General features: G+C 38.6%; 2 protein-coding genes and 1 long non-coding RNA gene across 24 annotated transcripts in view; 1 reads left to right on the top strand and 2 right to left on the bottom strand.

Moving 5' to 3' along the window:
- Positions 1-3,101, bottom strand: part of PTPN13 (protein tyrosine phosphatase non-receptor type 13) — a 140,194-nt gene extending 137,093 nt beyond the window's left edge. For all 5 annotated transcript variants that reach the window (XM_072862909.1, XM_072862910.1, XM_072862911.1 and 2 more), the window contains exons 1-2: positions 3,068-3,101; positions 2,211-2,295 (exon numbers count right to left, since the gene is read on the bottom strand). The gene's annotated coding sequence lies outside the window, so the exon portion shown is untranslated. The remainder of the gene's footprint in view (positions 1-2,210; positions 2,296-3,067) is intronic.
- LOC140652313 (uncharacterized) overlaps positions 1-21,730 on the top strand; it is a 41,430-nt gene that overhangs the window by 6,228 nt on the left and 13,472 nt on the right. For 5 of the 8 annotated variants that reach the window (XR_012042728.1, XR_012042721.1, XR_012042722.1 and 2 more), the window contains exons 3-4: positions 1,358-1,473; positions 12,766-12,841. This is a non-coding gene — a long non-coding RNA (uncharacterized lncRNA). Of the gene's footprint in view, positions 1-1,357; positions 1,474-12,765; positions 12,842-13,917; positions 14,042-15,264; positions 15,394-21,730 lie in introns of all 8 variants that reach the window. The other 3 variants (XR_012042726.1, XR_012042725.1, XR_012042727.1) reach the window with 3 other exon arrangements.
- The window catches only part of MAPK10 (mitogen-activated protein kinase 10), a 183,504-nt gene continuing 172,470 nt past the window's right edge, over positions 10,697-21,730 (bottom strand). For 5 of the 11 annotated variants that reach the window (XM_072862918.1, XM_072862924.1, XM_072862923.1 and 2 more), the window contains 2 exons: positions 12,330-12,408; positions 10,700-10,753 (listed from right to left, as the gene is read on the bottom strand). In XM_072862918.1, the coding sequence (XP_072719019.1) occupies positions 10,724-10,753; positions 12,330-12,408 (109 nt within the window). In that variant the 3' untranslated portion in view covers positions 10,700-10,723. The other 6 variants (XM_072862917.1, XM_072862916.1, XM_072862922.1 and 3 more) reach the window with 6 other exon arrangements.

The raw sequence follows: 21,730 nt of genomic DNA, 5'->3' as shown, positions 1-21,730 counted from the left end.
GTTAACTGGAACTTTTGCAGTATGAAGCAGATGAAGCAGTATGTTGGACAGTCTTTTTTACGTTGCTGTTGTACTATATATTTCCACAACTGGAAATCTGAACAGAATTTATAACAGTCATTAGCCCCAAAGAGAAATTTCTTTAGTATCCCCTGGCCGTAAATTACTTTTAGAACAAGCAGAGACAGAAAACAGTTTGCAATAGAAACACGCCCTTGGAAAAGTTTCTCGCTTCTAAAAGCCAGGTCATTGTTTAATCCCTATAAAGGGAACACTTGGCAATTTGGGTGAAGTGTTAATGAAGTACTTAATTTTCAATTCTAGCTTTATAATCCCAATTATGTATTTTCATGTGTCATTCTATGCCTGATAATATTTTGACATCTGTAACTCCTGCATCTTGAAGATTTCCAAGCAGGTTGCTATACTGATATGCTAAATCTCACAACACATATGGAAAGGTAATATTATCCACATTTCAAAGAAGGAAAAACTGAGGGATGACCTGATATATTCAGGGTTACGCATGAAACTTGGTGCAAAGTACTGGAAGTTTTGACTTCCAGTCCCACGCTCTTCCTACAGAAGAGCTGGTAGTCCAGAAGGAATCAGACTCTTGCTTAGTCTCTGGAAGGTTTTCTTGCATTGCAAGAAACACATTGCAATAGTTATTTATCTATTTTCACTTCACTACCTTTCACAGTATGTCCTGTACTATTTTGAATTTAAAACATGCCCTTTTCTCCCTGCAACTGTGGAGATTGTTAGGTAGAAAACTATCTTATTTAAATTTCAAAGGGCTTCTTTGTAAAATACTTCCTTATGGTGGAACCACTAGTTTATGCTTTTAAATAAAATATTTACTCAGCATGTTTAGAAATTACAGGGCATTGCACACAAGGAGCATTTCAGGCTACATTTGCAACAGAATTTAGCGTATACAAGTGCAGTCAGAGTGTAAGAATGTTCTGATCTTTTGAGTAACTTCCATTGTTCTGAGGTTGCAACTCTTTGGCTTGACACTACTTTAACTAATTTACCTGTGCCACCTAAAAATCAAAGAAACTGTACCTCATTCTCGTTGTTTGGCAGCTTGTGTTTTTAAGAACTGAAGCATAAAATGTACCATGTATACTTACCACATGACTACTTACAATCCAACTACTTTGCACTCACAGAATGCATCTTATTATGTCAATTACAGTCAGTCATCATCATTAACCACACAACGATGGCTGAATCCATTAATAGAAGAAATAGCAATACAGAGTGCACCAGTGCAACAGCATGTGGTGGTACCTTTCTTTTACATAGCATCATTGAATTCGCAAGCGCTTTATACATCCTCTTTCCCCAGTGAACCACAGCAGTCCATGGCACGATATCATCAGTGAACAGAGACAGAGGTTGTACACCAGCAAAACCAAGTGTTCCTGTATCATGCATCCAAGACAGCACATACACCCTGAACAGGTAAGGAGAATTCAGGCCTTAGCTGCTCCTTCTGCCTGCTTTCCTCCCCACATAAAGATTGCTGATTGGAAGCAAGAGCTGCTGAGGCTAGATACATAGCTAACAAACTGGATATGCATTGCAAAGGTCAGAGCGCTTAGCTGGAATTTGAGTTGCTGGGGCTGATCTGGTTGCGTGCTGGGGGCCTATGGAGGGAGATGTGCATGGGAGGGCTAGGTGTAAAGCCTGTGACACAAGAGCAGAGCTGTGTCACTGGGGTCAGAGCATGGGTTGGTGCGACAGGTTGAGGAGCATGTCAGGGAGCTGTCAGAGAGAGTTTTATTTGGTAACAAGGCTCGAGGCACAGTGCTTGTCTGCCACATTTGCAGCAGCTCTGGAAGCAGGCACATCCACGATAGACATAGAGTCAGGGAATGGGAAAGTCTACTAATTCAAGTGTCTACTATGTGTCTGGACAGCACAATCTGTGCCATGACATTTGAGTGATGGGAAAACAGAGCCACTAGTGAGACATTAACTGTCTTTTGTTACCACTGGTGCAAAGAATAATCTCATTCTAAAATGATAGTCCTCAAAGAAGCTTTTTAAAGTGTTTAATTCCCACTTAAGCAGAAAACATGTAATTTTTCCATTTCTTGTGGTAGGATTTGATTGTGTTGTCCACATCTCTGTGTAATTTATTCCATTGCATGGAATGGAAATAGAAAATAATAGTGCCCTAGGGGAGGCACACTTACCATGAATGCAAAATACATCGAAGGGGTATATTCAAATTGTACAGCATGCCATGACAGCAAATCATAACCACATTACCAGTTAAAGCTGAAGAAAAAAAATGTATAGAGATCATCATTAACGGAATGCTCTTATTACTTGGATTATACTATTGCACAACTACAAATAACACTTAGTCCCCTGTGATACATATCATAGCAGGTCTACCTGAGGTCGAATTGGGAAACTGCCATTATTTACAGAGAAAAATATTGGCATATGTTTTTCTACAACATATTTTCTGACCCTCATGTACCAAAATTCCATAGATAAGTACCTTGACAACTTCAAAAACAGCAGACTATTTCTGGGCTTGGGAACGGAGCAGCAGTACATTTTCTTGTTATTGAATTTTTGTGTCTTGTTAAGGAAAAGCTGACCCTTCTCCATCTATAGACTTGCATGGAGATAGTCCATTTCTGTAATTACTCGTTTTTTCTGACTATCTGGTATTTTGTTTTTCTGCCAGAGGATGCCCTACTTTTTCCTTCATCTCTCCCCAGCTGTTAACTTTTCATTTAAGTGTTCAGAGATTGTTCTTCCTTAGTAGGGACACTCTCTGCCCTTTCTACAGACCATCAATAGTGAATAGTCCTCTAGAGAGCCAGCACCAAGGATTTTGGAGAGCCAGAGCACCATACCCATGTGGTAGACAGCAGTGGTCCAGTGACAAAGGGTCTGCAGTCAGTAAAAGCAAGGTGTGAACTGTCATGACTTTGACAGCTCTCCCTGCGAGACTGAATGGGCACATCCTTCTGTGTGACAGGACTGTATTTAGCCAGGGGTGAACTGGGAAAATTGAAGCCTAATCTAGACATACCTGTAATTCTGTGAGGCTTGCCCATCAAGTAGTATTTGCTTGGCAATCTGGAAAATGCTAGTACTTTAAGGGTTTGAGGAAGTCATAATTTAAAAACCCACGGAGATTCTTGACTTGGAAGCCTCATAGACAGGCAGAAGCTGGTCAGCTTTCATGTAACTATTAGGAAGAAAAAGGAAGAAAAAAACAAGGTGAAAGAAAATTAATAGAGGGTATCTAGCACCCTCTATTAATCTCCTGTTTGGGGGGAAAAAAAAAGTATTCAGGGGAATGCACCCAAATGCAGTGTGACCAAGTCTATCACTAACTTACCTGGTTTGTATGACAGTTTAAAATGAAGTTTCAGGTAAGGGGGTTTAGCATGTACTATTGGATCAGATGCTGGCCTAAACCCTTAGCTGGATGCGTTTGGGGAGAAATCTCTTTTCTATTACAGGAAACTATTTGGTGTCAATTATTTCCTCTACAACTTTTAAATAGAACCATTGTCTCCAAGGCTTCTCAGGCAGAGATTTAAACAAGCAAACTTAACCAGACATTATGCACATGCAGGAAACAAAATATGAAACACTGTATTTTTCATTTCTTATTCTAATCTGAATGAATTTATCATTGCTAGATGGCTGTAGGAATACATTAGATATTAAATCACCTGAGGAAAATAACCACATTTTTTAGGCTGTGTAAGAGTGGGAATAAGAAGTGAATTATGGAAAATGAATTTATCTGGAGATCACTGAAAATTTGAAGAACTCATCTTTTCACAGTTCCTGGGGAAATATATTACTATTTTTAAAAACAGCCTTTAAGATTTGTATTCGCTGCTGGTATGGCTGCCTTATACCAATATGAGCAGTGTATTTCATATAAGTAAGCCTGACAAGTTCCATTATTACATTGTCATTTTTCTTTCTACTGAAGAGAAGCAGACGTAACATTACTCAAATTTAATATGAATCAACTATCTTCTTTTTGATGGTAGGCTAGTCTGTGTTGGCAATGCTCAGGAAACTTACCTGGTGAGCGGAACAAGGCAGAGAATTGAAGCTACATTAGCTCAAAAGTTTCTGAAGTATTTAGCCGGAGAAGTCTGCCCTCTGATTTATGACTTCTCTGCATGTAAATTGTGAACTTATTTTTTAAGTGGTCTGATCAGTAGTGTGTGTAAATAAACATGAGCCTGCGGATGGCTCATGTTTGTTCAAAACAAGTATAGTTTGGTTATTCAGTCTTTGGAATTATTCAAGCAGACTAAGTGACTGCACACCCAAGTCAAATGCTGTGGTTGCTCTTCCATGAGTAGACAACCCAAATTTGGGGGCTAAAAGCAGATGTACCTTGCAATTAAGAAAAAACAAGATTTTCTTGCTCATTGGGCCCTAAGTCAGAGTTCTCTGAGTATCACTATGCATAAAGTGGTACTCAGAAGGAAAGTACTTAAATAAAGAAAACAAGGGAGGACCAGAGCAGTCTTGTGATGTAATTTGGAAAAGGCAAAAAAGGAGGAATTCTATCCAAAATTCCACTGTGTGGGCGGGTATGCACTTCTCAAAAAATGCACTTCTCAAACCCTTTGTAATTAACAGTTGTCCTTGTGTTTCCAGGGCAGAAATAATAATTTTAAAAAAACCTGTAGGGAGGTCTTCATAATTTAAAAAATACCATATACATGAGCCATCAACAAATCAGCAGTCATTTGAGTTACACACATTAACTTCCTCTTGACCCACTCCAATCCAGAGCAGGGGTTTTCTGTTATATCACTGTACCTGCAGTCTTCTTTTCTGGTGTAAATTGACATGGTACAGGAGACCTCACAAGATAACTGACTCACAATTGATATCCTACATGCAGTGACAATGTGATCTGCTTTTGGAACTTAAACACTTAAGAAAACAAACTTACCCCTTGCAGTAGCACATGGTAGTTTTCTGTCTTGCCTGTCTGATGCTATCCTGCAGTTAGACTCTGTCCTAACAGTCCTATATGCATGCTCCTTTCTTGCAGCTTTCCTAAGAATTTCCAGATTCAGGGAGGTTAGAATTCTGTGGCATGACCACACTCTTGCTCCAGGAGTGGGGATGAGATGACTTCATTCTCGGTTGCCTTCTTAGCCATTTCTATGCCCAACTAAAACTTGCTGCTCATGTGTTTGTAATTATCTGCAGACTCAGTTCACCCTTTGACTTGAAACATCCTGTATATTTCCACCCACTGGCTCATCTCTTTCCATCTCTCCTGTCCCACTCTAGCTGGGAGTTGCTTTCACCAACGGTGCAGCATCCACTTTATTTTATAGCTAGAAAATCTAATTTTAAAGCAGTTTTTGTTTTAAGTGTGTTAGTCTACTCCAATGCCGGTACCATTTGTCTGTCTTCCAAACTAATACTTCCAATGTTCAAGCATGGTATGAAGCATAGCAAGTGTAACAAGAATTATTCTGCAGTGTGTTTTTTCTCTGAAGGGAGATGTTGCAAGTAAGATCATTTACTGATATTGCCATAAATACACTGAAGTCAATGGAGCTGCACTGATTAACTATGCCTGCTAAAACTCAGAGTAAAGTCCTTGTTACCATTCGTTGTGTAATTATTACCCAAGAAGGGGTCCAGAGGATATTTTTTTATGACACTGCTGGATTGCTTTCTATTACAGAATACTAGCAAAACAGTAATCCAAAAGCAGGTATTTTAGTGTACTGCCCACTTGTAACTGGCTTAACACTGTAGATACTCTTTTCTGTCTCAGAAACACACTTCACTGCAAACCACAGACTGTTCCACAGACACTTTAAGTCAAGTGACTTAAATGTTCAAGAAAACAAATATGAAACTCAGCTGATTTTGTTAATGTTATCTTGGCAATGCTGCAGAACTGAAATGTATTGCTTACACAAGGGACTGCGATCTGATGTGAATCTGTTCTGCTCTGAAAGAAACAAAGCAGCTCCCTTTTCGCCCTGGACATCTTTTCTTTCACTGTTAAAGCAAATAATGAACAAAATCAGATAGTCTAAGAAATGCACTTGAAATTAGCATGCTACTTAATCTTTCAGTTTAATATTTTGCTATCTGCATGCTTGGATGTTAAGCCTGTTTTATATTTCATATAATATGCTTCAAGTACTTGCAGCAGAGCGACACCTTCTTGGCACAGCTGGCACACCATTAGCATGGATGTTGTGACCAAAACCTCTGTCTCCTTCAAAACACCAGAACTGACAGCTTTCTGGAATAGCATGTTTCTCCCCAAAATCTATGGTCCTGTAATGCTATTTAAATAAACAGATAAGCGTGACTGAAACTTTAGAATTATTTATACAAAAGATTGTATATATGTAGTTTCTCTGTACCATCTTTTACTTTTTTTTAATTTAAATTTACCTTCAGTCTCTTGCTATCTCCTGCACACTTTAGCATTCATAGATGAGTTAAACAATAACAAATATCTTACCTCTGTTTCTCCATTCTGTAGGAATGCAAGCTATCTTTTTATAATTGATAATGAATTAATATCTGGCTTCACAGTTTCTTAAATACAGGGAGACCCAGGCAAATTTTAATTCAGACTGTGTGCAGGATAATAAAAAATTTGCATCATCAGCATAACAAAAGTTCCTTAATGGACATCTTAGTGTCGTTATTTGCAACATCTTTGACAATCTCTTATTTCTGATAAAAACAGGTGGGGAAGAGGGAGGTGATTGGTTTTCTGCATATGATTTTGAGTCCTGGGAAGTTCAGCTCCGAACATAGGAAACTGAATTTGCAACTTGTTAAAGGTATGCTCACAAATGGCCAGTCCTGATTTGTAGGACTTCTACTAAGACAAGTGAGGAATCACAGGGTGCTATGGATAACAAAAGAGCTGTAGCATTTATACAAATGGCCAACCTCAATGTATGGCAGCACTCATAAGACAGTAGCACATGAAACAGGAACACACTATAGATAACAAAATGGACATCCTGACAGCCTAAAAAAAAAATATATATATATACTGTTAGTTATTAAAACAATAGAATACACTGTGGTTGTGCGGTTTGTGCCAATGGATCTGTCCTTGACTAAAAAAAAGATGTAAATAATTTTATAAAAATCTAATGTCAATATAGAATGAGTTTCAGATTTCCCTCCATAAAACCTGACTTAATTTTTATGGATTGGAAGAAATATCCTGGTGGTGGTGAAACTTCGGAACACTGTTGGAAATGTTAGACATTTCATTTATGTCTACTATCCTAACCAAAATTGTAAGATAACAAATGGCCAAGATAAAACATGAAAAGCACTTCACTTTTTTTTTTTTTTTAAATCAGAGTACCTTCCTATTTCCATGCTGTTCAATCTCTCATTAAATAAAGGTTACAGCTTTGTATAAAAAGTATTTATGAATGATGTCTGGAGGAGAAACAAGGTTTTTCCTCAGCACTGTGGTTGTAAATGGATTTGAATTGTTAGAGAAACAGTTGTAATCAAAGCACTAAAGTAAGCATAGCTAATATTTTATACCATTCCTGAATACCAAAGTATTAGAAAAAAAATGAACCAGAATTAACACTGGCATTAAATTGTTTCCTAGTTCAGTATCTTATTCAATCTTTAATTCTTTTGTCAAGGAAGTGGCTGAAAATATTATGTCATGTCAAATGTTTACCACTAGAAGCCAGAGTATTACCACAATACAGAAACTAACTACATCCAGTATCTCTAAATTGCAAGGCAAACGCTTCTTATTTGTTCCGCTGTTCTCGAGAGGGCAATTGCCAAACATGGCTGCACTGCATTTGATAATAATAATACCCTTGAAAAGCAGGGTTTGAGAGGTGAAAATGTATGAAGCAGTCCACACTATGGTTCTGATTTCAAAGACTTGCTTTTATTTTCATCACATACACATAGTAGTTATTCATACAGAGAAACTTTAAAATCTTGAGCATCTTTTTGGTTCTTCCTTCTAAAAAAATATAATTAGTTCAGGATAGGAGACATAGGTAAGTCATTTCCTGAAATTATTATACTTTTCTGAAAAGTCTGGTGGTGTTTGGAGTTGAAATTCAGGGAGCAGAGAAGAGGATGGGGCTGTCAGACTCTTCACTGCCCTGCTGTAGAGAAACTGTGCATTTAACTCCTTCTCACACCAGAACAAAATCAGTCACAATCAGTACAAAAGAAAAATGAGCTAAAACTGCTTGAGTTGCTACTTATTTAGTTATTTTACAGAAAATAATTACATTTAGTCTCAGCAGTTAAACAGTTTCTTTCTCTGCCTCCATCTGTATGTAAGGTTTGACCTTGATTCTGACCTCCTTGTTCAGCCAAATCTCTTAGACAGTGAAGGAGGAGTTTTTGCCTGAATGAGGGATACAGCCTTGGACCTGTGTGAGCGTTATTAGTAAAGGAGAATGTACGCGTGGGGTTTGCAGTGCAGGAATGACTGCAGCAAGTACCTGAGTGTCCCTTTCTCATTGAGGTTTTAACTCTACACCGCTGTGGCATCCATGACTGAGATGAGGAGGAGACTGTAATGCATCACACTAGTAAACTCTGCTCCTAGAACATTTTTGTCCTGGGAGTGGAGGTCAAGATTTTAGTGTGACAAGAACGTGGAGGGAAAGGGTTAAACTTTAAAGGGTACTTTAAACGATAAAAGTATACCACCCATACTTTTATCACCATCATGTTAGTTCTTTTAATTGCTATTTTAAGTCCTGCTGAGTTGAAGAATAGTAATTTTCTTTCCCAGCCTTAGGAGTTGCCTGCTTTAGTCTTTTAAGTTTGAAACTATCTGAATGGGTAGGTCAGAGCCATATGAGTTAGTTAGAAGAGGCCTCCCACGGGCAAACCAAAGACTAGTTCTTAGTCTGTGTGACAATAAACATTCCAGTTCACATTACTGAACCTCAGGGTAAACATCATGCGCCAAATGAAGCAAAACCTACAAGTCGAATTATTTGGCATCAAAGGCCACAACCCCCAAACCAGCAATTGCTCTCAGAACACCGTGCAGAAACAGAGAAGTCCTTCTAGCGTGGACAGGAATAACGGGGAGTCCACTGCTTCTCTGCACTGCAAAACCAGCACGCCTGTATTCACGCGGTGAGACAATGTGCTGACCATCCCCAGCTCTCCATTCATCCCTACCCTGATGTGCATGTGTGTGGGGGTGTTTCAGGGGTAATCTTACACAAGGTTACAAAAGCCTGATGCTCCAACAGCACATGGGTATTGAACCAACTTCTGACCTGGGCTGAAGGTGAAGTTCTGATTTGGTATTATTTAAAACCATTTGCCTACAGAGAGACTGTTTCCAAGTAGCAGGTATTGCTTTGTTCAGTTGTGCTCATTAAACTTGGAATTTCCTAAAAGAGTGATGACTGTAACCAGCACGGCTGTCAAGTGTTCATTCATCAGTTCAAAATGCTGAACACAGCGTCAACAATCGAATTGCTTCAACCAGCTGCTCAGCAGTCCAGTAGCGTATCAGTTCATTAGTGTTGGCACAGCTTGGCTGAAACGATTGTCCCACATTCTTAACAACCTGCTTTATTTTCTTCCAACATAAAAACTCCTAAAAACACCCAATGCATTCTCACATAAAGACTTGAGTAATTGCAAAAAAAGCCACTATGGTAGATTAATTTGTTACTGAGACAACTATACTCCTCAGTAGTTAAAAGAATGAAAGGAAGAGAACATAAAATATCCTCTGCATTGCAGTGACCTGGGGGCAAGTCTATGGCCATATTTCAGTGTTGTGTTGTAACAAAAAAAAGAAAAAGCTATTGTGCCAAAATGTTTCCAGGGATATTTCCCCCAAACACCACACTAATTTAAATCAACTGCTGCCTATATACAATGTCATTTACTTTCCTAACTAGCCTTTAAACGTATTAAGCATTGTGGTATGACTTACGTACAGCACACATAGTAGGTAATTCATACTTGAAGAAACAAAACACCTGATAGAAACTCATTGCCTGAGACAGGCCTTACTGGATTCTGTTTTACAAAAAATTTGGTAAGGAAATATTTTCTATTTAGCTTGGTGAATTAACTGCAATTTTTTAGTTAGTTGCTATGCTGTTATTGCTCTGACTGCTCTTCCACTTAATGCTCTTTCTTGAAGAAAAAAAAATTCTCTTGTGTGCACTTACTATATTATGTAGCTGTTCCCTGCATATTAACTGTACATCACCTACACCATCAAATCAATGAAAATATTAACTCCCTGCATGCACTTCACTATGAAGTGCAAAGTCATTAGCTCCTCACAGCAAGATTGCAATGTTGATGCAGTAACATTTTTTTCTTTACTTGTAATACACTTCTTACAGGCAATGTAGCAGGAATTTGGATGTAATCATCATTTTAAGCGGCTTCTCTGACATGGTGAAATGAGAGATGTGATAATTACTGAATGCTGTTATCTTTAAGAGAGCTCATTTCCTGACCTGATGGAGTAGCCCCTAATAAATAAATGCACTAGAGCTTAAAAACAGGAGATACAAACTGTATCACTTGGCAAGATGCATGTTTTCTAAAATGTTATAATGTTTAATCTGTGTGGGAGCATCAGGTTCAATTGTATAGATCTAAAGGAAGTTTAGCCTAAAGCAGTATTACTCACAGTAGTCATGTGTGATTTCTTTCAACTTCAGTCTGCCACTCCTGACTGTTTCCACTGCTAAAGAAGTTGTTATAGAGATAAGGACTAATTAATATTATGACAAAGTTGATCTCCATAGTTTAGTGGTACTGGTGAGACACCACCTGGAGTACTGCATCCAGCTCTGGAGTCCTCAGCACAGGAAAGACATGGACCTGTTGGAGCAGGTCCAGAGGAGGGCCACAAAAATGATCAGAGGGATGGAACACCTCTCCTGTGAGGAAAGGCTGAGAGAGTTGGGATTTTTCAGCCTGGAGAAGAGAAGGCTCCAGGGAGACCTTATTGTGGCCTTTCAGTACTTAAAGGGGGCTTATAAGAAAAGATGGGGACAAACTTTTTAGTAGGGCCTGTTCCAATAGGACAAGGGGTAATGGTTTTAAACTAAAAGAGGGTAGATTCAGACTAGATATAATGAAGAAATTTCTTGCGATGAGGGTGGTGAAACACTGGAACAGATTGCCCAGAGAGGCGGTAGATGCCCCATCCCTGGAAACATTCAAGGTCAGATTGGACAGGGCTCCGAGCAACCTGATCTAGTTGGAGATGTCCCTGCTCATTGCAGGGGGGTTGCAGGTCCCTTCCAACCCAAACTATTCTATCATTCTATAATTGTTCCTTGATAATAAGGCAGATGTTACTACATTACACACCACACTGGACATAAGACTCGTCAGTCTCCAAAGCAAGAAACACAGGAAATGGAGTCAATGACAGATTCAGATACCATGGCAATCTTTTTTTTTTAGGAAACAGTTACCCCTACAGATGTGTAATTACTTTTTCTCCAGTTTCACTACATCCCCTTCTTTTTTTAATCTATAGTACCTCAGTAAGTATAGGTGGAATGGCTGGATAGAGCCCATATACTATCAGGGCAGAGTCCACTGAAGAGGAGTCCTCAGAGAACAGGAAACAGAGATTGGCAACATCTTCCTGCTTGGGAATTGCTTTGTGTTAAATATAGTAATTTAACCAGAAAAAAGTTCTGCGTAGATTCCAAAAGGTACTGTGGTAAGTCAGAAAGCTCCATCTTGTTTTTAATATTACCAGAAATTGAAGGAAGGCATATTTAAGGTATGGTTCAGAGAATGCCTTTCTATTAAAGTGGACATAAAAAGAAAAAAAGAAAATAAATAGAGCAGAGATTTGCGGAGAAAAGAACTTAACACAAAGCCATTTCCCAGCATGATAGCGTTGTCCAATTGTACTGCTGTCTGATGGCTGAGCTATCTAAAGGGAAGAGAACTCTGCTTACATAGCATGTCTATTTGGACATATCTTTGTATGCTCTGTTGGAAGAAGTTTTCAATATGTAATTTCAAGTCGGACACAGACCAGACAGTTGAAAATTCATAAAAGGTAATTGCCTAAATCTTTTGTGGCCTTTTACTTCCAGGATTCCAAATAGTTTTGAAGAGATTGATGGTGGCCAAATCTACCCACACCTCCAATCAGTTTAGCACCACCGTCATCTACTCCTCAATTCTGCTTATTTGACCATCTTTCTTGTCATCCCCTGCGCTACAGGGAGCGATTTACACACATTCATACACAAAATTTATTGGAAAACAAAGAAAAATTAACGAAAACTTACTGAAAATGTAGAATTATGCTTTGTCCAAGAAACGCTCCAGACCATCAAGTACACGATGAACTGTCCAGGGTCAGTCTGGCTGGAGAAGAAATGCAACAAGCAGATGATTTACAGGCTGAAGAGTTCACGCAATTTTGCTCTTGCTGGAGCCTGCAGCACATTTTTGCCTTTAGGTGGCACTCTTCACCTGTATCGTGCGTCTTCCTTGCTGAAGGGAGCTGTGTGTACAGCTCTGCAATACCATATTCAGAGGGGTAAGATGAGCGCAACATTAACCTGAGATAAGGGATCTGATCTAACACAGCAGAAGCTGGAATAACCATGGTTGCCTTCCTCCATCAGCTTTAAAAAAACTCTTTACACTGCACACTCTGATTTTTAAATTTTTTTTTCCTCCCCTGTTACTGGATGGTCCCATGAACTGGTTGCAACACAGTGCAAATTTGATGTGGAATCACAGTCCCTCTGGATTCGGTGTTACATAACAGCGGCAGTGAATTTCTGCAGTACATGTAAGTGTTTACCTTTGTGTCTGTGCTAACTGCTTTAAAACTCAATGCTAAAACTGATGGACAGCTTGGTTATGCTGTCAATTTGCTCATTATAGTAATTATGGACAAAAAGGGAAATTAAAACTTCCTTCATATATTCAAAAATCACATGATGCTGTTGGCAAATGAATTACTTTAGCAATACATGCTGTAATTTTATTTCCGTGTCCACTAACCCTGTCTTGTGCTTGTGACAAAACGGAGTCAGAAAGCTAAAATTGATGAGTACAACTGTGCTGAAACCTGGCCAGCATTCTCCCACTGACCCACGTGCAGTCAGCAGCATGGTATTGTGTTGCAATGTTGTTCAAGGAGATAATACTTTTCTAATTCTGGTGGAAAAAAATATGAGAGGTCTGCATGTTGCCAAAAATTAGTGTTTTCCTTTATGCAGAGAATCACAATAATCCTTCAGCTAACTGATGTTTCAGAAAGACATACGCTAAAAATCTCAGAGGACTCCTGCTGTGAGAACACAGCTGTACATTCTGATCTGTTACATAGCATTAGGCTTTTGAAGAAGAATTTGGACAATGTTCTGGCTCTGGCTCTTGGAACTCTGAAATTCAGTGGTATTCAGACATGAGGTTTGATTCCTGGACTATTTCTCATAAAGTTCATTAATTTTAAAACCAGAGCTTCATCCTTCAGTCCACTCAGTTACGTGCTGGGCCCTAGAGTACTTCCAATTTTACCAAAGAGAGCTCTTGTACATACTCTGAATTTATCTGTGTTCAAACCCTGTTAATTCTGGATTGAGGCTGACATTAAGAAATAGTCCCCATTCTCCCCTGAACACCTACATCCACAAGTCTTTCCCTGAAAGGCAGACTGCTGTCTGGAAAACACATGTGGGGTGGGCACATTTAACAGCACCCTGTGGTGACGTACCTCCAGGACTTTTTACTTTTGCTATTCAAGGTAATTACTTAGGGTAATTATTCATATAAGAAAGAAAACCAAAAAGTGAACATTTATTCTAGCTGTGATTTAGCATTCTGATGCGAACACTTAAAACATATCCTTTCCCTTCTAAGATGATGCAACTGAACTGAAAAGGTAAGACTACTCCAAGACCAGGAGTATCACCTAGAGAATGCTGAGGACAAATCCAGCAAAGCATGGGCATAAACATATCTTGCAAGACAAAAAAGTCCACAGGTAATCTTTCTGAACATTTGTTGATGACAAATCAAGACTTAAAGACGTTTTCATAGGATCTGCCATCAACTTCTTAATCACTAACACAGCTTAATCTTGTAACATCAGACACGTCTTTACCTAGCTAGGGCTTACCTAGCTTTACCACATCTTTACCTAGCAGGAAGGGTCATTGTACAGATTTTTACCTCATCCACACATTAAACCATTAATTGTTCTGGAAAATGGAAGGGGTATTTTGTTGCAACAAGTACATCTTCGTAATTTCTGCCTCATGAGTTTGTAAGAATCAAAGACAATTCCCCTTATTCTCCAATGTTAGATGTGAAGTAGAGGTGGGAATAATTTCACCCATTTCAGATTTAGCCTAGAGAAATGTTAAATGCCCCCATTGTTAGTTCCAGGCCTATGATGCAAGAAAGGCTAAAATCTTCCAGACAGCAACAGTCAGCCACTCCCCATAATGGGACTTACTTAACAAAAGCTCCAGTCCATCCATTAGATAGACATATTCAGAAAGAGAGCTATTTTCTCCAGCACCCTAATTACTATTCCATATATAAGTGCTCCTGGAATGTAGACAGATCATCATACGGAAACATCAGGAGACAAACAATACTTACTCCTTCCCAGCAGTCGATTTCAAAATAAGACAAATACGTTAGGAAATCAGTATTAATTTAACCAGCTAAACTTCATCCGTGGCTCCTTGCACTATACCAATAATAATGTTTTCTTGGAGACACAGCAGATTTGCAATTCAGGCTCCAAGCTATACCATTAACAGAGGGTTTGGGAGAGCATGTTGAAACGCAAGATAATCTGGGTCTTTATCTGTATGTACTTGAAGAGAGTCCTAGCCACAGGGCAGTGAATGGGGCCTGCTGAATTGTTGCTTTCTAAGCATCAGCATACACATAGAAACAGAGCCAAAACTGAACAGCCTCCAGCAGAGGGTTCCACAGGAGAAGCAAAACTTCAACTCTGCCATCGAACTAGAAAGTGACTCCCCCATGCAGATCACAACAGCCATACACACTGTTAAGGGGACTGTGAACTGGTCTCAGTGCATTTAAATGAGCCTCATAACACCATAGTGAATGTTCATCAGTTTGAGCACGAAGGTTGTTCACTGACCTTCATCCCATTCGTTTGCCTGGAGAGGGAGGGGGAGTTTTGCAGAGGCGCTTTGATCTCCTTCCTTCAACTCTGCTTCAACACAGGCGATTCCATTGATTTGCTACAGCTCATCAGCGTGCAACACATACTCCCTCTTACCAAACAAGAGATGTTTAGGCCATCACACAAGGTGACTAAAGAAGAATTCCAAGGCTGGTCTGTTGCTACAAAAGGTAATTCCATTGAATACCAAGGAGCAGTATTGGAGATAGACCTGTCCTGTTCAAATACAACTTCAGATTTTCTGGAATTTAGGACTCGGGGTTATTTGAAGCTAAATCACAGTTACAGCTTCAGATCTGGATTCAATGATGTGTAAATCACTGAAATATGGTCATAAAAATTCTAACCCCTGAAAAGGGCAAACCTCTCAAAAAAAGATGTCAATTGTCTCAAAAGGTACCCAGTAAAACAAAAAAGCTGGTCCCTATCCTTCCCATTTTGCAGTAAGAATCATAAAGCCAAAATTCCCTAGCCACTGTGAATCAGAGGTTTGTACTATATGTTGTAGCTTAGCCAATCTCTGTATATACAAACTGGGAGAAGAATAGACCTTGAAAATTGTCCTGTTTTAGCAAGTCAGAGCAAGAGTACCGGCTCTGCACAGTATGTTTGAAATGGCATTTAAGTAGCAACAACTGTAAGAATTTCTGTACAGTGCTTACAAGGTACTTCAATTCATTCTTTTCTATATCTCCCTGCCTTCAAAATGTTTTGACAGAAGGCTGTTTGTGATTTTTCTTTTCATCTCCACACATGGTAAATCCAAACAAAAAATGTCCTTTGTGTATTATGGTTTGACTTGCTTGGAAATATAATCAGCACAGATAGCTTGTGCAAGAATTTAGAAAAACAGCAATGTTTCCCAAAAGGCAGCACCTCTCTCCTATTTGTTCTTTTTTTACGTGGAGTGTGTTCAACTTTGTGAAAAATCAGTCCCCAAATAGTAACTGCAGTTGGAATGGTGGTTTGGTGTTTTTTTGTTTGTTTTGGGGGGGTTTTTTGGTGGTTGTTGTCTTGATTTTGTTTTACATTTTTTAATGGGGGAAGAGATGGGAGAGAGACTAGCTTTTACTTGGCGGTTTTTCTTCATTCTGTCCAGTCACGTGGTCATTTTTTCCCAAATATTTTTAGGCAGTCAACCAGAGGAATAAACTCTTAAGCTACTTAAAGACAAAAGTCTGTGTCTCGTATGCATTTAGATCCCTTTACGTTTCTGTAGTGCTGTAAATGCTTATTAAATGAATGGTGGTATACAGGATTAAGCCTATGAAGCACATCAGAAGGAGCACTAACTCGGTTTTGTAATCCTGGCAACTTCCACATGTTTACAGCTTTATCTGTGTTCTCTAGCAAGGGCTGAAGGAAAAGAAACAAGAAGCCAGGAGAGCTGTAAGAGCATACTTTGTATCTTCTTCATTGATACCCTTCATGCCATTCAAATAGGACTCTGGAATATACTATTTTAATTAGCAAAGCTTGTTTTGAAGTAAACAACACAAACACTCCTTATAGAACAGTCACAGTCTCCCCTGCTAGACATACAGCCTTTTTGGCAAGATCACATTCACATAGCATGAAATTCACCCCTGTGCATGGCCCTCCAGAAGGCCCTCACACTGCTTTAACTGCCACTTAGCTGCTCTGGATAGGAGCGAGTGGTTTGTGGGATAAGGACCGAGGTTCACTACAACTTTCCTCCAAAAAATAGATGGTCCAAATCCACATCTGTAAAGATCAGCAGTTTTACCACTATAAGGTCATAAAGGTGTAATATAGGCGTCATGCATAGAGTACATACCATATTTCAATTGAGTCCTGTCCCCGCATGACTTTGAGCCCCTGTGAAAGTACAGATGCACAACACACATGTAATGAAGCCCTCAATCAATATGGTTTGCTGCGTTGTGCTGTTTATTGGGAACACTGCAAAGTCATTCAACCGACAGGAGTCAAGACAGCAGTGAGAAGAGTATCCTCATGAGGAAGCTCTGACAGGATTCCTTTTGACACATGGGAGAACACAAGATTCCCATCTTAGTTCAGTAAGCGCTAAACGAACAGAAGTCAGAAATAATTGATGCGACACTGACCCATAAAACACTGATGACTGAGGCCCTGTTCTCCCCTGTACTACACACAGGGAACAACAGATGGTCAAAGGAAAACAGGGTAAGAACAAAACAATATGGAAATAACGTTGGTTCCTTAACAAATGTCACTACTGCAGTCCATTTATGCTGACACTGGTTGTTCTTTTCAGCTATAACTACGCAACAAAATCGGACATGTCTCATCTTCCAGTCTTGATAATGAACTCTTGCTGTTGTTGATTTTCTTTTGTTGGTCAAGTTTTTTCTTCTCTCTCTTTTTTTTTTTTTTTTTTTTTACATCTACGTTTATCAACACTGATACATTACAGATCTTGTTAGTTATACTTTGAAGTCTGATCATGCAGAACTACAGGCAGGTGCAACTTAGATCTTATTACAGGATGGACATGGCAAGGTGAACAGTTGTTTTTGCTAGTTAAGATCTGGAGCTGTGTTACTGTTGTGGCTTAATGTGTACTGGCCATTCGTCCCACTTACTCAATTTACTAAATATACATGATTCTATATGTACACTGAAACCTCCAGCACCCTCCTTTTCAGCATGTGACTGACTTAGGAGAAGGTCAGAGGTCAACCATATTTAGGCATATAGCGGCCTTATTGTAAAAGATGTAACAGAAATAGTGTGTTGGATTATCACATATTAGTTACAGAGAAAGGAAAAAAAATCAATACAACTATTTACATTATAAATATCTTGCTTTCCAGAAGACAAGAATGGCCCTGTTCAGTGAAAATTAGCAAAAGAGACAGGCTTACCTGTCTGAAATGATAGGCATGGTAGGAATACATTTATTTCCCAAATTGACTGTGTCTTCCTTCAATATGTGCTTTTCAGCTTTTCGCTCTCAGGTAAAAAGGCACCATTAGCCTCAGTTGAAGTTTTTCAACATTCTTTTGTCGAATCAAACCCTCTTTAAAACGCAAACTTGCCATGGGTCAATGAGCCTGAACAGAAATTAAGTTAAACAGTTCACCTCTTGCAATCAATAGTTAATTTAAAAAAAAACAAAAAGAAAAGAGAAAAAAAAATCAGGCCACACTGGCAAGTTCCTAGTACACTAAGCAGATTCCACTAAATTCCACTGGACAGGTCTCTTTTGCAGCTCATCGGTGAAAATGACACGTTCACCATTTCACCATTTCCCCACCTCCCCCAAGCATCTTACTAATTAAGACATTTACATATTTGTGGAATATTCAAACCTACTGCACAATGATTTTCTTTTTGTGTGTTTGTGTGAAAAAGATCACCTTGAGCTTGCAATTTGTTAACTGTGTCCTTTGTAAAGTGGTGGAAGTTCAAATAAGCACAGCCATCAGATTCTTGAAGATGTGTGATTATGTTACAGTTACGCTCTTTATCCACACTGAGAACTTGGATCAAATATCAATAGAACACAGATTCTAAAAATCACATCCATATGCACTCCCTCTCTTTTCTACACACACATACAGAAGCAAAGAAAAACAAAAGGCTAAACTTGAAGTGAACCACTAACTCAGACTTTTTTGCCAGACTATAAAAAGAAAAGTCTTTCCCTGCAGGTTTTCTTTCATATTGTTCTCCCTGGAAGCACACAGAGTTTGTTGCAAAATGCCTTTTTTTGTATGTTTCAATTCACACAAAATTTTAAAATCTCAATAAGCATGAAGAAAGAAATATAGATAGATCTGAAACTAAAATAATTTTTGATCCTTTGAAATACTGCAAAGTTGTAATATAAATAAGCTAACATTGGCTATTAAAAATTATTTTGAATTAAAATATTCCAATTACATTTTACAATGATTTCAGGATACTCAAAACACATTTTTCTTTTTTTTTTTTTTTTTAAATAAAAAATTTGGGAGATTTGCTGGCACTGAATCTCAGGCAGTTCTAAAATTGCCTATTAGCATATTTTTCATGAGAAAACATGTTGGTGGAAAAGAAATCACTGGTGCTCACTGACAAATATTAGAATACAATCCAAATCAGTTAAGTAGCACTACTTTGGAAAACTTCCTAAAGGCACTGCAATAAGTCTAGTTTCTTCAGTATCGTTAGCCCAAAGCTTGAAGGTAAAGCAATATATATGAAGATAAAACCATATATATGAATCTATTCTTGGTTATAAGTTTAGAAGAGTGATACAGTGACATGATCATCTCTCTTGTGTAATCTCTGGAGGCCAATATGGTGCAGGAAGTGGTGATTTCCAGAGGAAAACCATCAGTGCATTAGGGAAGTACCTGATCAGGCTTTCTGTAGCTTTTTTTTTTTTTTTTTTTTACCGTACTTGCACTCCAATTTAAGCTCTGCTTTATATAATGCAAACTTGCTAAGATTCCTGAATCCATCTGTGCCATGGAATTCTAGATAGTATGGGAGGATTATCAACCACAATGCAATTCACATAAATCAGCGTGTGACCAACTCAAATATCTGAACTCTCTAAAGATCTATTACGTTTTAATGGAATATAGTCAAAACTCACAAGATACTATTCCAGCTACCAAGTCAGTATCTGAAGACTGATTTAAAAAATTACAGAAAATTTTGGATTGAAAACATGCATAACCTTGCATCAACTTGAAATAAATCAAACCTCATCCTCACTTAAACTCATCAGTGAGAAGGAAAATGGAGGAAGGGTCTTTTAAGAGCAATTCTGACTTTTTTTTTTAAGTTTTTCATAATATCCAGAAGTACTCCATCTGAAAATAAAGCAGGAATGTTTTGCAGCAACTTTCCTCTCTACCTTCTCAATGTTATTTTTTGCAGCTAGTGCTCTGAGCAGCCAGTGATAGTTAGGATGCTTCTGCCATTTTTCTCACCCTGCTGATGGCTATCTACATGACTTAAGTAAGCCATCTGGGACAGAATTTCTTCGGTTAATCAAGCACTTAAGATACCAATAGGCTCTTAGGCATATTTTCAAAAATACCAAGGTGTCCAGCTGCCATTCATGCAGATGGAAGATATGCCACTTCTGGCATATGCTCCCTGATTGCCCCTTTAGTGCCTAAATCTGGAACATCTGTCACAGATTTCCGGCTTCCCAATTTCCTACATCTCTGCAGTGGTGGCAATTATGCTTACAACTGCAGACCTCAGAGAATTAGGTCAAAATTGTTACTCAAGTACTATTTAGTAACATTTTAAACAGAGGTAGATTTAAAAGATCACTGGCAAGAAAAATAAGAAAAGGATCTATCATTAGCAAACTGAACAGAATATTGGAATAAAGAGGAATAGACTTGAAGAGAATGGTATCAAAACTTCTAGAATCTGAAATAAAAATTTCTTTTACCTTAAGACAGCTACAGAACATCATCACTGCAATCTTTTATTCAAGAGTACATGCATTCTTTTAAGGTATCAGCTGACAGCACCAACTTCCTGACACAAAGCAAAACAAAGGATATTATTCCTGTTCGATGGTCGCTACTTCAGTTTGGACATAAAAGGACCAGAATTGTAAAGAACTATTGCTTTTCTTCATTGATGGCTTTTTTTCTAGTGTCCAGTGCGGACAGCTCCAAGTCTCCTCACCCATATAGAGCTCATAAAGGAGACTAATTTGAGGACAAAAAGAGATGCAGTAATTCTTTTAGGCCCCATTTCAGCAAGGCACTTAAGCACATGCTGATATTGATTGCTGCTGAGCAAAGGACAAAAGCACATGCTAGTCAAGATTATGTATGCATCCCTATAGTCTCCATTAAATGGTTGTTCAAGTACTGGTGCTTAGTGGAATCAGGGCTTCTGGGAATAAAGCTATATAACTTCTATGTTGTGGGTTCATTTAGCGCCAATCACTAGGACACCTTCTATGGTGACTGGTTCTCCACCCAGCACTCACGAACCCAAACAAGACTGAATTATACCAGGGGACTAAGAGCACATTTTTTGGCTTTGATAGATGAAACATGGGAGATCTGTAAGCATCCATGTACTATAAATGGCTTCTCTGCTATTGCCTATGTCACATCTCCATAATATCACTGGCAACAAACTGTGATTATTCCAAGTTTCTACGGTCTACATTTGTGGTATTTTTGCAGTTTCTCTTACATACAGCTTTGCCTCTTTGAGACACTTTTTTTTGTTTTAAATAACACACCCAAATGGTGCACAGTAAGGAATGTAAAGCAGATACCAGTTACCTGAATATTATTACTATATACCTATGGTGAATTAAATCTGGAGGTGATGCATTTCATTATTGCTAAGAAGTCACCCTTGGTGTTATTGCCTTCGTACCTGCAGAGCATTGCTTTTTACCTTTCAATACTTTTATGATCATTGGCTTTGAAGTGAGAGTTACATCACTTAGCAATGACTTGATGTTTCATGGCTTAAGAGAGAATATTGCTAAATATTTTTAGCAGTAGTAAATTATTGCTTTTA

This window comes from Ciconia boyciana, chromosome 5, assembly GCF_034638445.1.
Source record: "Ciconia boyciana chromosome 5, ASM3463844v1, whole genome shotgun sequence".
NCBI classification, from domain to species: domain Eukaryota; kingdom Metazoa; phylum Chordata; class Aves; order Ciconiiformes; family Ciconiidae; genus Ciconia; species Ciconia boyciana.
Note: the sequence above shows the minus strand (reverse complement) of the source record. Positions and strands in the feature narration are given on the sequence as shown.